Genomic DNA, 17,355 nt, shown 5'->3' with positions numbered 1-17,355 from the left:
AGTCATTAATAATCAAATTTATTAATGAAACACAAAGCCCAACCTTACTCAAATATGAGGCAGCTGTGAGGACTCTGAACAAAGGCAGGACAGTAGGTTTTAAGGAACTGTATCTGCAATTTTTAAGGCCTCTTTTACTGTACCAGTCCTCCATTTCTTTAAATTACATGACAATGTTAGAGCCATGAACTCATGTTGATAGCACCAGCTTCTGAGAATGACTAATCCTTTTATGAGAGACTCTCAGACTCTACTCTTCTTTCAACATTAGTGCTTTGGCATTTATTCCAGCTCTGAGTACATTGTACCTCTACAGTGCTTCCAGAATTGGCAGGTGCTTGCACTACTCAGCCCAATATGCAAAGATTTGAACACAGCCAGTTTGTGCCATTAAATAATGCTGATGGATGTCAGGAAATGGAAATATACCCAAATGGAAATATACCCAAGGTCATGGGAAACTGAAAGTTACAGTTATGAAAAATTTTAAATGTTCAAAGTTTGGTTTTCTTGCAAACCAATCTTTTATAATACTCTGTTGGTTCTGAGAGTTTAATAATGCTACAAGCTGAACAATAAGCAGACCTTTTCATTTTTGTCACAATTCTGATAGAATGTACAGATGTACAAAACTTAGTTAATTCTTATTAATACTTATTTTGCTTTTCTGAATTTCTTCCATAAGTGTTCCCAGGGATTTTTCTTCTTCTCAAGAATAATTATTTACAATAACCTAATGTATAACCTAGAATATAAATCTGGATTATAAGATGATGTGATGTGGTCACTTGAAAACATACCATATATTTTATCCATTTGATCAGCCTGAATTTTGGACATTAACCCAAATGATTCCTCTTGAGACTTTTTGACAATCAATTTGCTTAACATTTTGCAGCTGGATAAAAAATCAGCAATATCAAGATTCTCAAAATAAAACAACATATTTTCCTCACCAACAACATACAGGTTATAAACTGTTTATTTAAACAGCTATCCTCAACATTTTTTTCTTTCCCTCCTAGGATACAAAAGGTATCAAAACAGGTCTATTGATAACTACTCAGCCCATCCTACTGCCACTGTGTTGCTGTGCTTTTCTAATCCTGAGATTCAAGCTATCTTTTGCTCTCACTTTCTGTATCACCTGGTGTGTCCTGCTTCTCCTCAATGTACTTAATATACCCTGTGCTGTCTCAGACTTCCCCTTATTTAGCACACATCCCTGGCTCTGTGGTTGCCCAAGGGCACACCTTCCCAGAATATATTCCTGTCATTTAGATTTCTTTTCAACCCTTACCTTGATTATTGAATTTCAAGTGGCTATATCGCGTGAAGATCCATTTCCCAGCTCTTTAGTAGTTGTCTCAAGCCTACAGTCATGTTTCTGAATATTGTTAAGCAATTTAGTAGAAATCCTCTTTCACTGTAACAGAAGTACCTTGTAATTTAGACTTATGATTTTTGAGGACGAAACAAAAGTAAATGTATATATCTTAAACAGATTCCTTTGTCAAAGACTTTAAAAGTCAATTATCTTTTGATAAGACTATTCCCTATGTCAATTTCTTTCTTCTAGAGTAATTGTATACCTACTTCTGCACTATTACAGATTAGGAAAGGAGTATATATAATCTTTAACAATACTTAGCTGTGAAACTATGGAGACAAATGAATCACAGGCTTCAGTTATTCACATCCATCAAACTGATTTTGAAGAGAATTTTGTTAAGGGAATAAAAATTAATGTGAATTTGTAAATTTCAGAGGTTCAAGCTGTTCAAAGAAAATAAAGGGTTTAAACAACTGTATATTCACATCTGAACATTTGAAAGTAGTAAAAGTTTTTTCAATATTTTTAAGTTCAATATATGCAGTTGTGTATAATATGCTATGGCTGTGAGCTGCATTTACCCATAGCTGTATATTGTTTATTTATAGGTGATGTACAAAGTTGAAAGTGGCTTGACACACGTTTACAAAAGCATTTTTTGTCTTCTCACACAGTTTTGACTGCAAACAAGACAAAAGACCAAGCCAGACATTATATAATTTATTATAGAGGGAAGTGTTTAAGTATTCTCATGAAACCACATGATTTTTCAGCCCATACATATCTTTCTCCTGGCTGTGTTAACTCAGCTGGCTGTGTTAAGACTGAGGAGAGAGGAGAAAGTTAATCACCTGTCATCTGATCTAAAAAGTATATTAGCAGAGAAATAAAAGAATACCAACTTTCTGGTGGCTTATTTATTTAAGACTCTTCTTTCTGGATTCACATAGCTAACTGAACTGCCCACTGTCAATATATGAATTACTGCATCTTTAATTTATCCTAGTGTCAGAGGAATTCTTGAAAATATTACTTCCAAAAGGATGGATTATAGAAATTATCATCATCATCAACAATAACAACAACAAAACCTCTGAATATTTTTAGAATTCTTAAAGTTTTATATTTATTATAAAATATCCATGATTGCTGAATATGGAGGTATGTAGTACAGGCATGTCACAGCCAATTTTTAAAAGCTTTTTATGGAACTTTCAATTGCAGGTAAGTTTCTTTATTTGTCTCTCAATATGTATTAGCCTAAAGCTTTTGGTGTCCAAATATCTGAATTCTACTCTTCATCAGCTGACTTCCACTCCTAAAGAAAGACAAATCTACTAATGTATGTATCGATGCCTTATATCTCAGTCAGTCCAACATGTTTTACAGAATTTTTCTGATTTACACTAGATTATGTGAAGTTCCATTGAGATAAATCATAAACACAACTATGACTGCCCGAAAAATGGGGGTGGGTCGTGTCATTTTACATAACTGAATTAAGAATAATGCAACAAATATAACCTGTGTCACTTTGCCAAAAAAAAAGTGTGTCAAGAAGGCACTCAGAATAAATTGCTATGCAAAGTAAACATGTTAGCACAGATTTAACAATACATTTTAAAAAATATATGGTTGACACAAGTATTCTATTTTCTAAAATTTTTATTTATCAACCTATTTTAGTTTGGGATCACATATACTTTTTCCTTTTAATGAAGAAAATGTCTGTCCTACTTAGTATACTGATATGTTTTCATTTAGGATTTTATCAGAAATGTTTACCTTTTCATACCTTTAGAAACCACGTTGAGAAACGTCATGCACAATGTGAGTCCATGAATCCTAGGTGGACCTCATGTCTAAGAGGTGCAATTCCTCAGAATTAGAAAGTGTTGAGCTTCTCACAAAAGTATGTGAGCCATCAGAAACATGCTTTAAATTGGAGTATAGACAAGGCCTTATCACTTGATGAGTAGTAGAGGAATTGAATTAATACTGTCTGAAGAAAATTGCCTCAGATAAAACACTGTTTATCCATTACATTTTTGAAACTGCCTTTCTAAAAATTGTTTGAAAAGAAATCATATCATATTTACTGTAGTAAAACCCATGAAGTATAAGTGAATTTATTAGCTAATGGACACACTCAGATATTCTTCTGTGTGGTGAAAACCTTCAGCTGGCTGCCAAGAGGAAGGCCATTTTAAATCTAGGCATTTAGTGATTGGGCACCATTGGTGTTCTTGACAAAATTCACAACAGTCAATCTGAACATTATAGCTATAATCCTGATGCCCCTAACAGCACTTTGAACACCCCTTTCTGCAACCGACTGAGGGATCAGGAAATGATTTTAAGTGAGGAATAGTATATGTTCTCTTACACCTAGGGTGATGCCCTGCTCTTGCCCCAGGGAATAAGAGCCCTCCAGCAGCAAGGACAGCCCATGCCCACTGCCTTAGCAGCAGCCAGGGTGCTCAGCATCGGCTCAGGATCACACCACTTCTGTTATTTTGTACTATTTTTTAAACACTTTGGTTAACCAAGGTAAGAGGTAAAACTAAAAGTTTATTAGGACTCCTAATGAGTTTTTCCAGCAGTAGTGTAATTTTTTCTCTAATAGGCTTCTCTTTGATGGAACCTAATGTTCTTCTCATTCATTTACTTCTAAAATGTCTATTTTCAAGTATGCTGTTTGGAGACTTTCCATAAAGCACATCAGTGAGCTTTGATGCTGCCTATTTGGTCTGAAATTAGGATTACAGCCATTATAATCTTTCACAGAGATCTACTCCATGAAAGACCTAGATTTGCAGTGCCTAAAGTAGATTTCGTTTTGATTCATACTTTACTGAAACTTCGTATACATGAAAACCAAGCTATAATTCATCAGTTTTGATTAAAAATGTATATAAAGATGCGAATACTGTATTTAAAAGAATGAAAAAGATTAATGTTTTTAGTACAGTATTAGAAATATTGATATATTTCAGGGTCCAGATATATAAGACAAGAACTTGTGATTCAGTGATGTGTTTAAACAGAAAATATAAAATCATTCTACAGAGACATCTTTTAAAAACACTTTTCAGTTTTACATTTAAAAGGAAGGACTTTAGCTCATTAAGCTAAAAACAACAAGTGGACTGGACTAAACTATTTCTAATAAATTGTTAAAGGAGCTAAAAAGATAGGGATTATTTAACTGTAGAAAATTTTTCAATCAATTGAAATCTGATGGTCATCAGATTAAGAGTTGTTTACTAATTAGTTGTGTGGATTTCTATAATTCTAGATAGAGATTGAACATATTAAAATATTAACAGTAGTTTAAACAAGTTTTCATACTTGTCTTCATACTCAACATTTATTCAGTTTACTGCCTATTGTGTATCTTGGTCCTTGACTGCATCAAGTGGCAGTCACTTGCTTCATTTATGCCGAAAATAAATCTCTCTGCCAAATAAATCTCTCTCCTAATAAATACTTCAATTTTTTATCCTAACCCTGGAATATTATTGCTTTATTCTGAGACAAATACAAATAATTGACTATAATATATGCTGTTTCCTGAACCTGTCTACTCTGTCTTATGCATAACTGCTCTAGAAAATACTGACTTTTCATTAGAGGAACAAGAAAATGAGAGTACTTACATCATATTAAAGTGTAGCATGTTAATATGAGTCTTAACATATTTTGCTGCTTGGGAAGAGAAATGTTTGCATAAATGTAAGTCCAGAAATACTGTAATTAAAACAGAAACAACTCAATCAGTAACCTCAGATATTTATGTGTCACGATATATCTTAACAAATTGAGTGATGTTTATCAATGTCACCAGGAATGTCCTTTGTCTTTAAATGAGTTATCATTAGAACATGGCAGTAAAACCATTGAAAAGAAGACTAGATGGGATACAGTTAAGTTGAACAAGGAAGAGCCGGGGTTCTTCTGTCATTAGTGTTGGTTTGGTGAAAAATTTCATTCTTTTCATGTGGAAAAACAACAGAGGATGCTGGAAATGACATTCAGTTCCTTAAACTAAAATTCATTATTGGTCTATCACATAATCTTTACTCATTTGTTGCTGCTTTTTAATCTTCCATAATTGTCATTTTATTGAAGTAAAGCAAACAAGAATTCATTATATTGAAAGATAAAGGTGAACTGCTCCTACTGATAATACTTTCACTTTCTTGGTATTCCCTCTTTTACCAGGGTATTTAATCAAGCTGATAATTATTTTTTAATTCACACTAAAGTTTCCAGAATCAACCATCTCCTATTAGATCATGGTTTCTGCGTTTATCTTCCTGAGAATCTGAATAAGCTTTGAGTAGCTGATCATTCATCAGCAAGTACTAATGGGACTTCAGTATTTTCAGCAAATGTCTCTTTTTGTGTTTAACTGAGGGAAATACTGCATCGGTTGAAACTGGCAACAGAAATAGCATCTAGGGCACAAATTATACCTATACCATGTTTTTATTGATATCAAAGTAAAATAGAAGGTTATGTATCAAATCTATGCAATTAAGGCAATATACCTTGTCTATTTTTTTTTTTTTTTAATTCTTTCAGTTTAAGTCTCTGGTCTTCAGAAGATGTACAAACATTTCAAATATGCATCTGCTTGTTGAACTGAAGTGTGCTGATCCCAGGTGCACTGTTCATTGCTTAAATATTGTCCTTTTTCTGTGGCTTGCATCTGATATCAGATTACAAAGATCTGCTTTTGTCCTATTCCCTCTTTACCGTGCTGCTAACCCCAGCATTCAAGAGGTCAGTTAATATTAACATGGTTATGAATTTAATTATTTATTTAAACATATTGCAGCAAGAGCCATCGATAATGACAAAATGTGTACATTTAAAAAAAATAATTGAGAAATAATTCTTGATTTGCACAACTTTTAAAAGGGTTTGTATGTATACCTTGAGTCAAAGTAAATAAATAGATTTGCACGTTTAGAGGACCAGTCATTCACATCTTCTGACCAAAGCTTGTTATATATATTGCAGATGTCCTCTTCTATATAGTTGTATTCTTCTATGTAGTTAAAGATGTATTTTTCAAAATGCATTGGTGTGAAAACATCAGCAACTCTGGAATTCAATTCTTTCATGGTAGTCAGGTAGAGATCTCTGGTAAAAATGTTGTTTTTCTCACATTATAGCGTTCTATGTCTCTCTTCACTAATTTGCTTTTCTTACACTCTTCTCTCTGAATTAATTATCCCTTTAGTGCTTAATATTTTCCCCATCCAAGAGCTGTAATCAAGTCACCTTTTAATCTTATTTAGCAAATAGAATGAGTGTGACATTGGTTTGGGAACGATAGAATAAAAATCTCAAACCACTAACTCTTCAAAATTCCATTTCTTGACCTGATTTGTCAAACTCATCAGGCATGGATGTTCAGGTGAAAGAATGTTGCTCTTGTTTTTCACATAAGATGCTGAATAAGGGAATTATAAAGTAGAGGAATATCAAAGACATAATTATTCATAATTATGTCAATGATTAAGGAAAAATTCCAGCTCAACTCTGAATTCTTCCTAAAAAGACATTGGTAGATGTGACTTGTGTTTTAGACCATGAGTCAATATCTTCATTTAAATTTAATATCTCTTCACCTATTTAGGTAATTGGCCACCAGTTTCTGCTAAATGCACTGGTTTTTTTCCTAGATGAACAAAGCTGGGTTTTTTTGCTCCCTTTGCAAGGAAATGCCAAGGAGAAAAGACTAATAAGTTAAATATATTTTTTGTTGTTGTTGCCATCCTTGAAACTTGCAGTTTTCCTTGGTATAATTCTCATGGTGGGATTGACAATATTTCCTTATCTGCTCTCAGGTTTTTCTTTATTCCCCTTCTAACTACTTTAGTCTTCTCTTAAAAGAATGTTGTACTACCTCTCTCTCTCTCTTTTTTTTTTTTTTTTTGGCATAATAATATCATTTTCCTAGCTTTTCTACGAATGAGCACAACCATATCAAAGGCATCTTTCATCTGATTTTCCCTACTGGCCTTCATGTTCTGTCCTATTTTGTTCATTTAGACTTTCCTTGTTCTAATAATCCCACTGAGAGACATTTTTTAACAAAAGGCTAAAAATGCTTGGTAATGGTGGCACAAAAAACCACAGAGGAATGAATGGTTTCAGGGGTAGAAACAATGTCAGGAAAAACTCATTACTCCATTCAGCTAGAGAGACTTCACTTTCTGGCTTTCCTTTGGGTAGAGCAAATGGGGTCATTGTTTTGCTCATTTTCCTTCTGATTATTAATATGGATGGGACAGGACCACCCATTCTTGCAAATGTGACTAATAATGGAGAAAAAATAGAGTGAGCCTTGATATATAACCACATCTATGAGTACTGCTGGGGTGTAACATTGCACTGAAGTAGAACAAGACAGCTAGATAGTAAATTGAATAATATGAAACAATTGACCAAACCCACCAATCCCCCTCACTACATGTTGCAAATGTTCTCATATATTTTCACTAATACCAATTAATGGCCTTTTTTCTGAGGAATGGCCTCCTTAGCTTTTCCTATTAGCATCTAAGCCCTAACATCTGGAATTTGCAATGTTCTGTAATTTGGTTACTATGGTGATGAGGGATAGCAAAAAATTTTTGAAAGATTCATTGAATATCCTCTAATGGTAAAGACAAATGAATAATCTGTCATAAAAGATAGATCCAATTCATTTTACCTAATTGGAATAACTTTTTCTACAGAACTAAATGAAAAAAAAGGAAAATGTTTTGACCCTGTAACATCAGCTGTTCTGTTATATAATAGAGACAGAGTGTGATATTTCAATCATCTGGTAAACGTTTTTCCACATACTTTCAGTTGCTTTAGATAGCTAGTCTATTCATATTTTAATTACTGGAAGTTCACATACTTATCTATTAAGTGGTTTATAATTAATTATGTTTATCCTGCATTTTACAATTTGAGTTAAAAGTATTTTGTTTACCATTTCAAAATGATACATCTTATGGTAAGGTATAATTCATTCTTTTATGAATGTCCATTTTTCAGTCAGTGGATCCAAATTATGAATAAAATGTTGAATCAAAACATATTACTTCAGAAGGGATTTATTATAAAGCTGTATTATTGCTACAGCAAATTGCTGAAAAATTATTCTGATATAATTTGTAAGTATGTATTAGAGAGCTGGTTTTAATCAGAGCACCAAAGTAAAAAGTATGTAAAAAGCATATTTGATACATAATTTTCCAGAAGTAAATAGAAATAAATTCTTAAATGTTATAATTTCTCTTTATCTTTGATGTTACAGGATTAAAAAGAGATAATTGTCAAAAATACTTAGGTAGTTCATAAATGTTAAGGTATTCAGACAGATTAGTTAAATCCTGCCAAGGGTTACAAGAATTTAGGAGAACATGGGAAGCTATTCGACATAGTGTGAGAAACTGCTGAGTTCAACGAGAACTGGCATAAGTGGCTGACAAATGTTGCACAACCACCATGAACAAGGACTGAATTTTACACATATGAAGGGAGAATTTTGTGAGAGACCTGGACATTTCAAATAATTAAAGAGGGTGACTTGGGGAAACTTCACAGATTCTTTTCTTGCAAGGCCAACAGAGCCTGAGTAACAGTCTCTTCTTCTGTGTTAATACCTCTCCTGATGAGGAGTGATAGAGCTTTAAACTACACTAGCCAGTGTAGTTTATATCTGAATGATATCCATATCTGGAAAGACTCAAGCTCTGAGACAGCAAGTCAGCAAGAGGTTCAGTATCTGGATATGGACATCAGACATACTTAAAATCCATGCTGATTCTTGAGGGATCCACTAATGACACTATATTTAAAAAATGAAGGAGTATGTATGTTCATTGTTGAACTTCAATACTAACTAGCCAGAGATGAGGAAGAAGTTTGAGTCCTCATTGCTGTTTACGCTTATGTGACTTGATGTTTATCAAAGGGAAAAGACACTACTCTTCATGTTTATTCACGTGGGCAGCAGGTCTGTAGTGTGTGTATGTATGTGACTGTGTGTTTGGTTACTGAAAGCACATTCAGGCTCAGTAATGGCAGGATCTACAAGCAGGAATGAGAATAACCCTCCTGGTCTGGGAATACACTGGATTAAGTTTCCATTAACAGTAAGTGTTGTGAGATGTTCAGTGACTGTTCAGCGTCTCACAGGGCCATGGCTCCAGTCACATCTTTCCTTTGCTACAGATCGGGTTGGTCATTCCTAGAGATTCCTACCATGTTAATTCACCAAAACGAACAAAACATAGGGGAATATTTAAGATTCTTTGCTTTCTAAATGGTGATACCTCACAGATGTCCCAGGCAGTAATTGGAGCTTCATAGTGCAAAAAACTTTAGAGAAATGCAATTAATAAAAGCCTCTCAATCCTTCAACAAAATAAAATAAAAAAAGGCAAACACAACATATTTAGAAAGTAATGTCAGAGAGCATGTCAAAGAGTAATGTCAAAGAGCAAGTATCACTCCAACACTCTGTATTTTTTTATGTTTGTTTCTTTTAGGTCTATTTTGTGAGGAACCTGGTGATCCTTGTGCCTCCCAGCCATGCCTGAATGGAGGTATATGCCAGTATAACCAGTCTGGATATATTTGCGATTGCCCTTCTGGTTTTCTTGGTCACAACTGTGAAATCAACATCAATGAATGTTCTTCAAGGCCATGTCAGAACAGAGGTACATGTATTGATTTGCCAAATGTAAGTATAAATGTTAGAGATCCCTGTTTGAACAGAGAATCATGGAATTACACCATCGCATCATAGAATGATTTGGCTGGAACTAACATTTAAATATGATCTATTTCCAACATCTCAGTAGTGGGCAGAGACCTCTTACACTAGATCAGGTTGCTGAAAGTTCCATCCAACCTGACCTTGAACACTTTAAGGGATGGGCATTTACAACTTTTTCCTTATCTCATCAATTTAGCAAAAATGATGATGTGTGAGGTGATGTCAGAGGTCTCATAGAAATTAAGGCAAATGTTATCAGTTGCACTTCCCTTACCCATCCATGCAGTTACAACACCATTGAAAGACACCATTAGTCAGACATAATTTACCCTCTGTGAAGCCATATTGTCTGTTTCTAATCACCTTCCTGCCATCCATATGCTTTAACATACCTTACAGGAGGATCTGGTACATGCAAGTGCCAAAATATTTAATTCTAATGTATATTTTTTAATTAGCTTTGCATGCTTCATGGAGAAACATAGCATTTTCTCAGTGTGTCCTGTTTATAATATTTTTATGATAAAAACCCCCAAACTCCTCATTCCACGTCAGTAGATTGGTCATCACTTGAGGAACTACCCATGTTATTTTATTTCTTCCTCTCCCTAATACAATCATCTGACACAAACATGAGGCATCATGTGATCTTTATTAACTAGTGATTGTCTTGTTCTTTCTTTTCATGCAGTATAAGCTTCTTAATTCTCTTTTTTCTTTCTTTTTTCTTTTTATAAAACAGAATAAATTCATGCAGAACTCATGAAGTTTTTATAATAAAATCATACCTGGTAGTATGTCAAAATAAATTGTTGATATTCTTTCATTAGCATGACTATTGCAAATAGCAGTGATTACACAGAATCAAAACAGTGAAAGAAGGGTTCAAAAGCTTAGTTATCACATAGCAGTGATACATACTCATACACAGAGAGAGAAAGAGACATCTAAATTGCTGAATAAATTGATAGATCTCTACATTATGCAACCTGAGTATTTTTTCTACTAGATATACTAGCACAAACTATTTTGTGCAATAAACAAACAGTTGTAGTAGTTTGATTCACACATAGAAATGTCTCAGTGGGAGTTGGAGTTTCCTGATTATACCTTTAAAACCAATTCTAAAGAAACACGTAAGGACTTTCCATTTCATTGGAGGAACAAACCCCTTTACTTTTCCCTTTAATTTCTGACTTCAAAAGGCCTATGAAAAGCATAGAAAAATAAGGATGGGACTGTCAGCCCTAAGAAATATTTTGTTTTGTAAAATAAATTTCTTTTCTTATTCTTCAAATTAGAGATTGCAGCGACTGACAGATGTCTTTCACTGTTAAAGAGAAGTGTAGACTCTACGTTTTATATTAAAGGAGAAAACGGATACCCATGATTTTGTTTCCTCTTCTAGTTAGTGGCATTGTTGGGTTACTGATGTACCTTGTGTACCGTTGCTGTTTAACAGATGCAAACATTATATTGGAACATAATCAGAAATGAGGAAAATACCTTAAATTAATGGTAAAACTCCTTCTTGATTCACTTATGAGATCACAAAACCACAATTTAAAGCTGGTATATTTCTACCTAGCAAACTCAAATGCGGTATAATCTGTGCTGGAAAACCTATTCTACCTGTCCTAAATTAAGTTTGTAACCTGAGACCAGAACTGTTCTGTCTTTGTAGACCGCTTTATATGATGAGAAGTTGTCCTAGTTAGGACCTCTCTATTAATGGATGTAAACATCATAAACACTACATTTTGTATTGTCATGGGTGCAACCAATAATTATTTCTAATTTCCCTCTCTTCTATAGGATGTAGCATGTATCTGTATGCCAATATTTACTGGCAAGTTCTGTGAGAGAATACTGAATCCATGTGAACTATTGCCTTGCTTAAATAATGCAACTTGCGTAGCTCAACAGCAAAACTATAACTGCCGGTAAGATTGGAAATTAATTTATTTCAGTACTTTGTTGGTTCACTTGATGATATCACACAGATTGAAGAAAGAAAAGGCATCATCATTCACAGAGAACATAGAAAACTATAAAATTTTGTTTAAAAATATATATATTTATATTTGTACTTTACTCTGTTAGGCTTCTTGTAAACTCCGGGAGCGATACAAAAAGATTTAAAGCATTTAAGAGCTATAAATTGTTTCATTATTAATACTATAAAATATATTAATTTTGAAACATTGATGACAATAGAGACAGTTATACTACATGTGCCACTCCCTTTCAGAGTGTATGAAATTCATGTTGTTTCTGAAAAGATAAGGCAACCCATTTATTTTCTAGTTCACAGACATGCATTAGACTTTAAATTGATCCTTCAAAAAGCATATGGAAAACTGTTTTATTCAGAAAGACCACACTAAAAATTATCCATTTGGAAATACCAGAAGTGACCCAATTTAATTTCATTTTTAAATAGGTTTTTAGATATTTTTTTTCTATGCCAGTAAGGAGTACAGTTTATCCTGCTCCTCTTTGCTTGCTTTTATCTTGCTGCCTGAGTAAATTTTGATAAGCATAACTGAAGTAAACATTTTTAAAATTTTAGGATATTCATAAAAGCAGAGAATTGAAAGCTATGATACAAAAAAGCCTGACAACATATTATGAATGGATTTAAAAACTGCAAAAAATATAACAGAAGTTATATAACAAAGAAGTAATATAACAAAGTTACAGTGTGACAGCAGAGATTCAATTGAGAGGACTTGAAATTAAAATATGAGGAAAACTATGTTTACAGTTTTCCCAAAGAAGAAAGTCCTCACAATTCCATTCATATTCACTCCTAAATACAGATATACATACAAACACACATATGCAAGCTCATATAGTTTGATCTTCCCATATAGATATGCAAAGCACAGAACAACGATGGTATCATTTTCCAATTCTTTAAACTGATATAAGCTAATAATTTATTATTATATAACCTGTCTTTCCCACAATATGCATATATTGGTAAGAAATGTGTTGAAATTTACATTGAAAATATGCATAACATGAACAATTAATATCCAGACATAAATTGCCTTTATTAACAGAAACCAAACCAAAAAAACTGTTATTAATATTGAATAATCTATAACTTCACAAACTATTTGTAGAAATGGTCTGTACCAGGAACCTAATTATATCATAGAAACTGCTTAATAAAAATGTCTATGGGAAAACATTGTGGTTGAACTATTTTTCCTTTGATAATATTATGTGAGAATAAGCATGGAAGTAATTATTTAGATCAATAAAATGTAAAAACAGGCAATTAAGAACCCATTTTACGTTGGGGTGCGTTATAAGCTCATTAACACTAAGAATGCTCTGAAAGGGAAGTAACAACCTAGAGAGAGCACTGTGAATAGTGTTCAATCCACACAGTTTACCCTAGCAACCAATTTGCCCACCAGACACTCTTGATGAAGGAAGGGAACTCCAGAAAATGACTCATATCTTCCATAGAGAAATATCCAGAACTGTGACATGACACATCTTACACAAGTTTGCAGTTTACTTTGTACAAAGGTAGAGGATTGCAATACAATCACAGAATATCAGAACACAATAAATTTACAATACTGTCAGAGACTCATAGAATAGCCCAAGTTGAAAGAGATCTTGAAGTATCTTCTGGTCCAAACTTTCATGGGAAAGGTAGTTTAGAGCAGATTATCTAGTACCCTGTCCAACTGATTATTGAAAAACACCAGTGTTCAGCCTTAGTTTTGCCATTCAGTCCCCAAAGGCTTCAATTAATGATTGCAATATTTTTTATTAATACTTCTTAATAAATAAAGCATATTGTCCTTATTTTTGTGAAATTAAAATCAATTTTCCACCACTAAATCTGAAATAGTTAATAAATAAAATAAATATTTATGCCTCTGTACTTGAAAGAAGGCACTTAGGTGAGAGAAAGTATTTTGAGGTAGTATGAGTTACATATTTTTCACAAGGAGATCACATTCTGTAGTTTTGTTTGTAAGAGCTGCAATCTTGCCAGAGTGCTGAAATGCAGAGGAGGTGTTGAGAGATGGAGAGGCCCAACAGTCATCTTCACTGTTTTAAGAATTCAAAATTTTCCTTTTAAATTCATGTTCTACATTAGCTACTTGACTAACAGAGGACTTCAGAAGACCTATAGGAACAGTGGTTAGGCAGTTTAAGTGTTCTAAAATCACAGACTTGGATGCTTTCTGCCTGTGATTCACGTTTTAATTCACTTTATCCAAAGGGAATTTACCTTTAATTATATTGCCATAATTTGGGAGATTTGTAGCTGCTCATCAACATTTTAAGTGAAGATTTGATTAATTTTTGGTAATCATTGTCAAATACTGTATGTTATGTCTCTGTTTAGTCAGTCCAAAATAAACTGCATGTGTTTCATACTACATTTGGTGTAATACTGCATGTATCATGTAATACTATGACGTGATCCACTTTTATAGCATTTTAGCATCATAAAAAGAAGTAATAGTGTTTAGGTCAGATACATGTACAAGTTCAAATAATAGCTGAATTGAACTTTTTACTTAATTACTTTTTTTATTTTGCTTCCCCCTATGCTGTTTAGTTCTCCTTATGCCCAAACGATGTTCTCATATCCTACACAATTCCAGCTTCTTCTCAACACATCCTTCCTTCTTTTGGAAACACTTGTTTTCTATTCTAAACATACAACCAAACAGAATCAATTTAATTTTCCCCACTTCACTTATGATGTATGACCGTCTTGTATCCTAATTCCATCCTTTCAGTCTTGATATCACTCACAACTTTGTGCTAAGAATCTAATAGTTGCATTTTTTCTTAAATGTCAAAATTTAAGGTGAATTCAAATAGGCAGTGAACAAGTATATCCATCACAATAAACTATAATTATTTGCTTTCTACCTTCTTCTATTATCCATGAACTTTAGGATAATAAAAAGTCACAAAAAATGTGAAAAGATGTTCTAAGAAAATATATTCTGTTGGCGCCATCTTTGGAACTTTACTGTCAACTTTTTTTCTGTTAGCTTACATTTCCCTTTCCTGGCATTGCTATGTTTATTGCAAGACAGCAACAACAACAAAAAACCAAAGCCAGAAAAAATGAGAAAATATAAAAGTTAGAATAAGTCACTTCTAAAACTGGCTTACTAGATTATCTAGTTAATGAAATAATCATAGATTGAAGCAAAAAGCTAGGAACTCTTTCACTTCAGATAATTGGAAAAAAAATTAGTATAACAAACCTAACTGAGTTACTCTGAATTGACTTTAGATGTTATTTAAAAATTATAAGAAAATATACAAAATATTTTTATTATTATTTTACATTCATAGGCAAATCTTATGTGAAAACTGAAATTTTAAAATGAAAATTTTAGCTACAATACATTAATTTTTTTTTAAAGAATAGACTTTGCAAGAATTTTGAAGCCAAGTACTTGAAATGGTAGAAATATGATTGCATGCAGCACTTTTTTCAAGAGAAAAGTGAGGATTATGTGGTGCACTGCTACTTGCACAGATTATCCATTTGCCTCCATCCAAATGGTTCAATAGGCAGGAATTGTGGTTGGCTTCCAGGGATTTATGATTAAATCCCACCAGTTTAACACTTAAATAAGGTTAATAAAGTGACTTAAGCTTCTGGACATGCTAGATTTGTCTGTGCCTTCCTCGGATTCAGAGCCACACCCACAGATAGACATTTTAAACTGATTTAGAAAGTATGGTTAACTCAGATGCTTTCTATTGAATATACATTACCTAAGTAGTTGCTATGGAAAATATATCCCTTACTTTAGTATGCTGCATAACTGTGAGAAGCTTCATGCATTTTGAAACAAGGAATTGAATTTTTTTTAAAAATAAGAAAATATAAGCAACACATCTGGGTCTCCTATCTATTAGGAGCAAGAACATAGGAACACCAGAAGCAATTCTGTATAATCTTCATAATTTCCAGCTTCTGGACTGAATAATTTGAATAAAACTACCTCTTAGAAACAGCTAAAAAATTCTCATCTATTACTTTTGGATTCTTCTACAAACACAAAATTTGAGCTTACAGGCCATTTCCTTTCTCTTCTTAGATCTTTTCTTTCCATGATACCAGAAATTGCCTTTAGAAAGGGGAACATGATGTGTCTGTAAGAACATAGTGAAAGTGTTTGAAAAGGATTATCTATCTACCAAGATATAAGTATTCAAATATTTTTCTAAATTGTTCTATAATTGCTTTTGAATGAGACTTCTTTAATATCCATTTGAATCTCATCTTTTTCATTTGTGTATATGAGATTTTTTTAACATGGGAGAGGTACATTTGGAAAGGGTTTTCTCCTACTAAATTCTGACATGAAGAAGAAGAAATTTTTGTCATTCCTTTTATATAAATGAGTAATCCATCCCTCCATGGGTGACATCACATGGAACTAACAGCCACAAAAATGGAATGCTAGTTTTTTCTTTAAAGAAAATACTGAATTACGGTTAAGCAAACACATTAACAGCTCTGCATTGTTGTCTCTAGATTGCTTCTAACATAATTAAACATGTCATTATTTAGTATTTATGCTACTCATTATTCATTAGCAATGATTGATGTTTATTTCTCACTCATTACATTTTTATTTTTATGTTAAAGCACCTCTCTGATGCTTAAATTGACATATCCTTTCTAATAATTTTCCAAAACCTTGTTACCCTGTCGATAACTGTTTATTAAATATTACCTCATCCTAGATTTTTTTCCTGGAATATTATATGAAATATTGGTGTGAAAATACTTTAATCAATGAAAGAAATTATTTAGGAAAAAGCAAAATTATGCAGAATCATGCAAGGGATTTTTAGTTTCTTGAAAACATATTCTGCTTATTTTAAATAACATAAGAGAGCTGTTTTGTTACAGCAAGAACTTTATTTAATAGCATTATGGAACATAATTAAATACAATTAACTTTTAAAATGCAAGTTCTCTAAAATACACTGTTGTATTTGCAGCTGCATGCCAGGATTCACTGGAAAGAACTGTGAGGAAGTAATTGACTACTGCAGGCTGCTCAGCATCAACTGTCTGAATGAAGGATTGTGTCTTAATATAATTGGAGGATTCACTGTAAGTAATTTAATACATGTTAAACTAATTCAGTGTTCCAAAGTATAAAAGCTTCAGACAAGAAAACCTGAAATGCATTCATTACTCTAAGAG

The 17,355-nt window shown here is 33.0% G+C and overlaps 1 protein-coding gene across 1 annotated transcript in view; it reads left to right on the top strand.

Moving 5' to 3' along the window:
- EYS (eyes shut homolog) overlaps nucleotides 1–17,355 on the top strand; it is a 722,813-nt gene that overhangs the window by 35,214 nt on the left and 670,244 nt on the right. The window contains exons 3-5 of the mRNA XM_063389422.1: nucleotides 9,898–10,091; nucleotides 11,943–12,070; nucleotides 17,148–17,262. Of these exons, the coding sequence (XP_063245492.1) occupies nucleotides 9,898–10,091; nucleotides 11,943–12,070; nucleotides 17,148–17,262 (437 nt within the window). The remainder of the gene's footprint in view (nucleotides 1–9,897; nucleotides 10,092–11,942; nucleotides 12,071–17,147; nucleotides 17,263–17,355) is intronic.

This window comes from Prinia subflava, chromosome 2 (assembly GCF_021018805.1).
Source record: "Prinia subflava isolate CZ2003 ecotype Zambia chromosome 2, Cam_Psub_1.2, whole genome shotgun sequence".
Lineage (NCBI taxonomy): Eukaryota > Metazoa > Chordata > Aves > Passeriformes > Cisticolidae > Prinia > Prinia subflava.
Note: the sequence above shows the minus strand (reverse complement) of the source record. Positions and strands in the feature narration are given on the sequence as shown.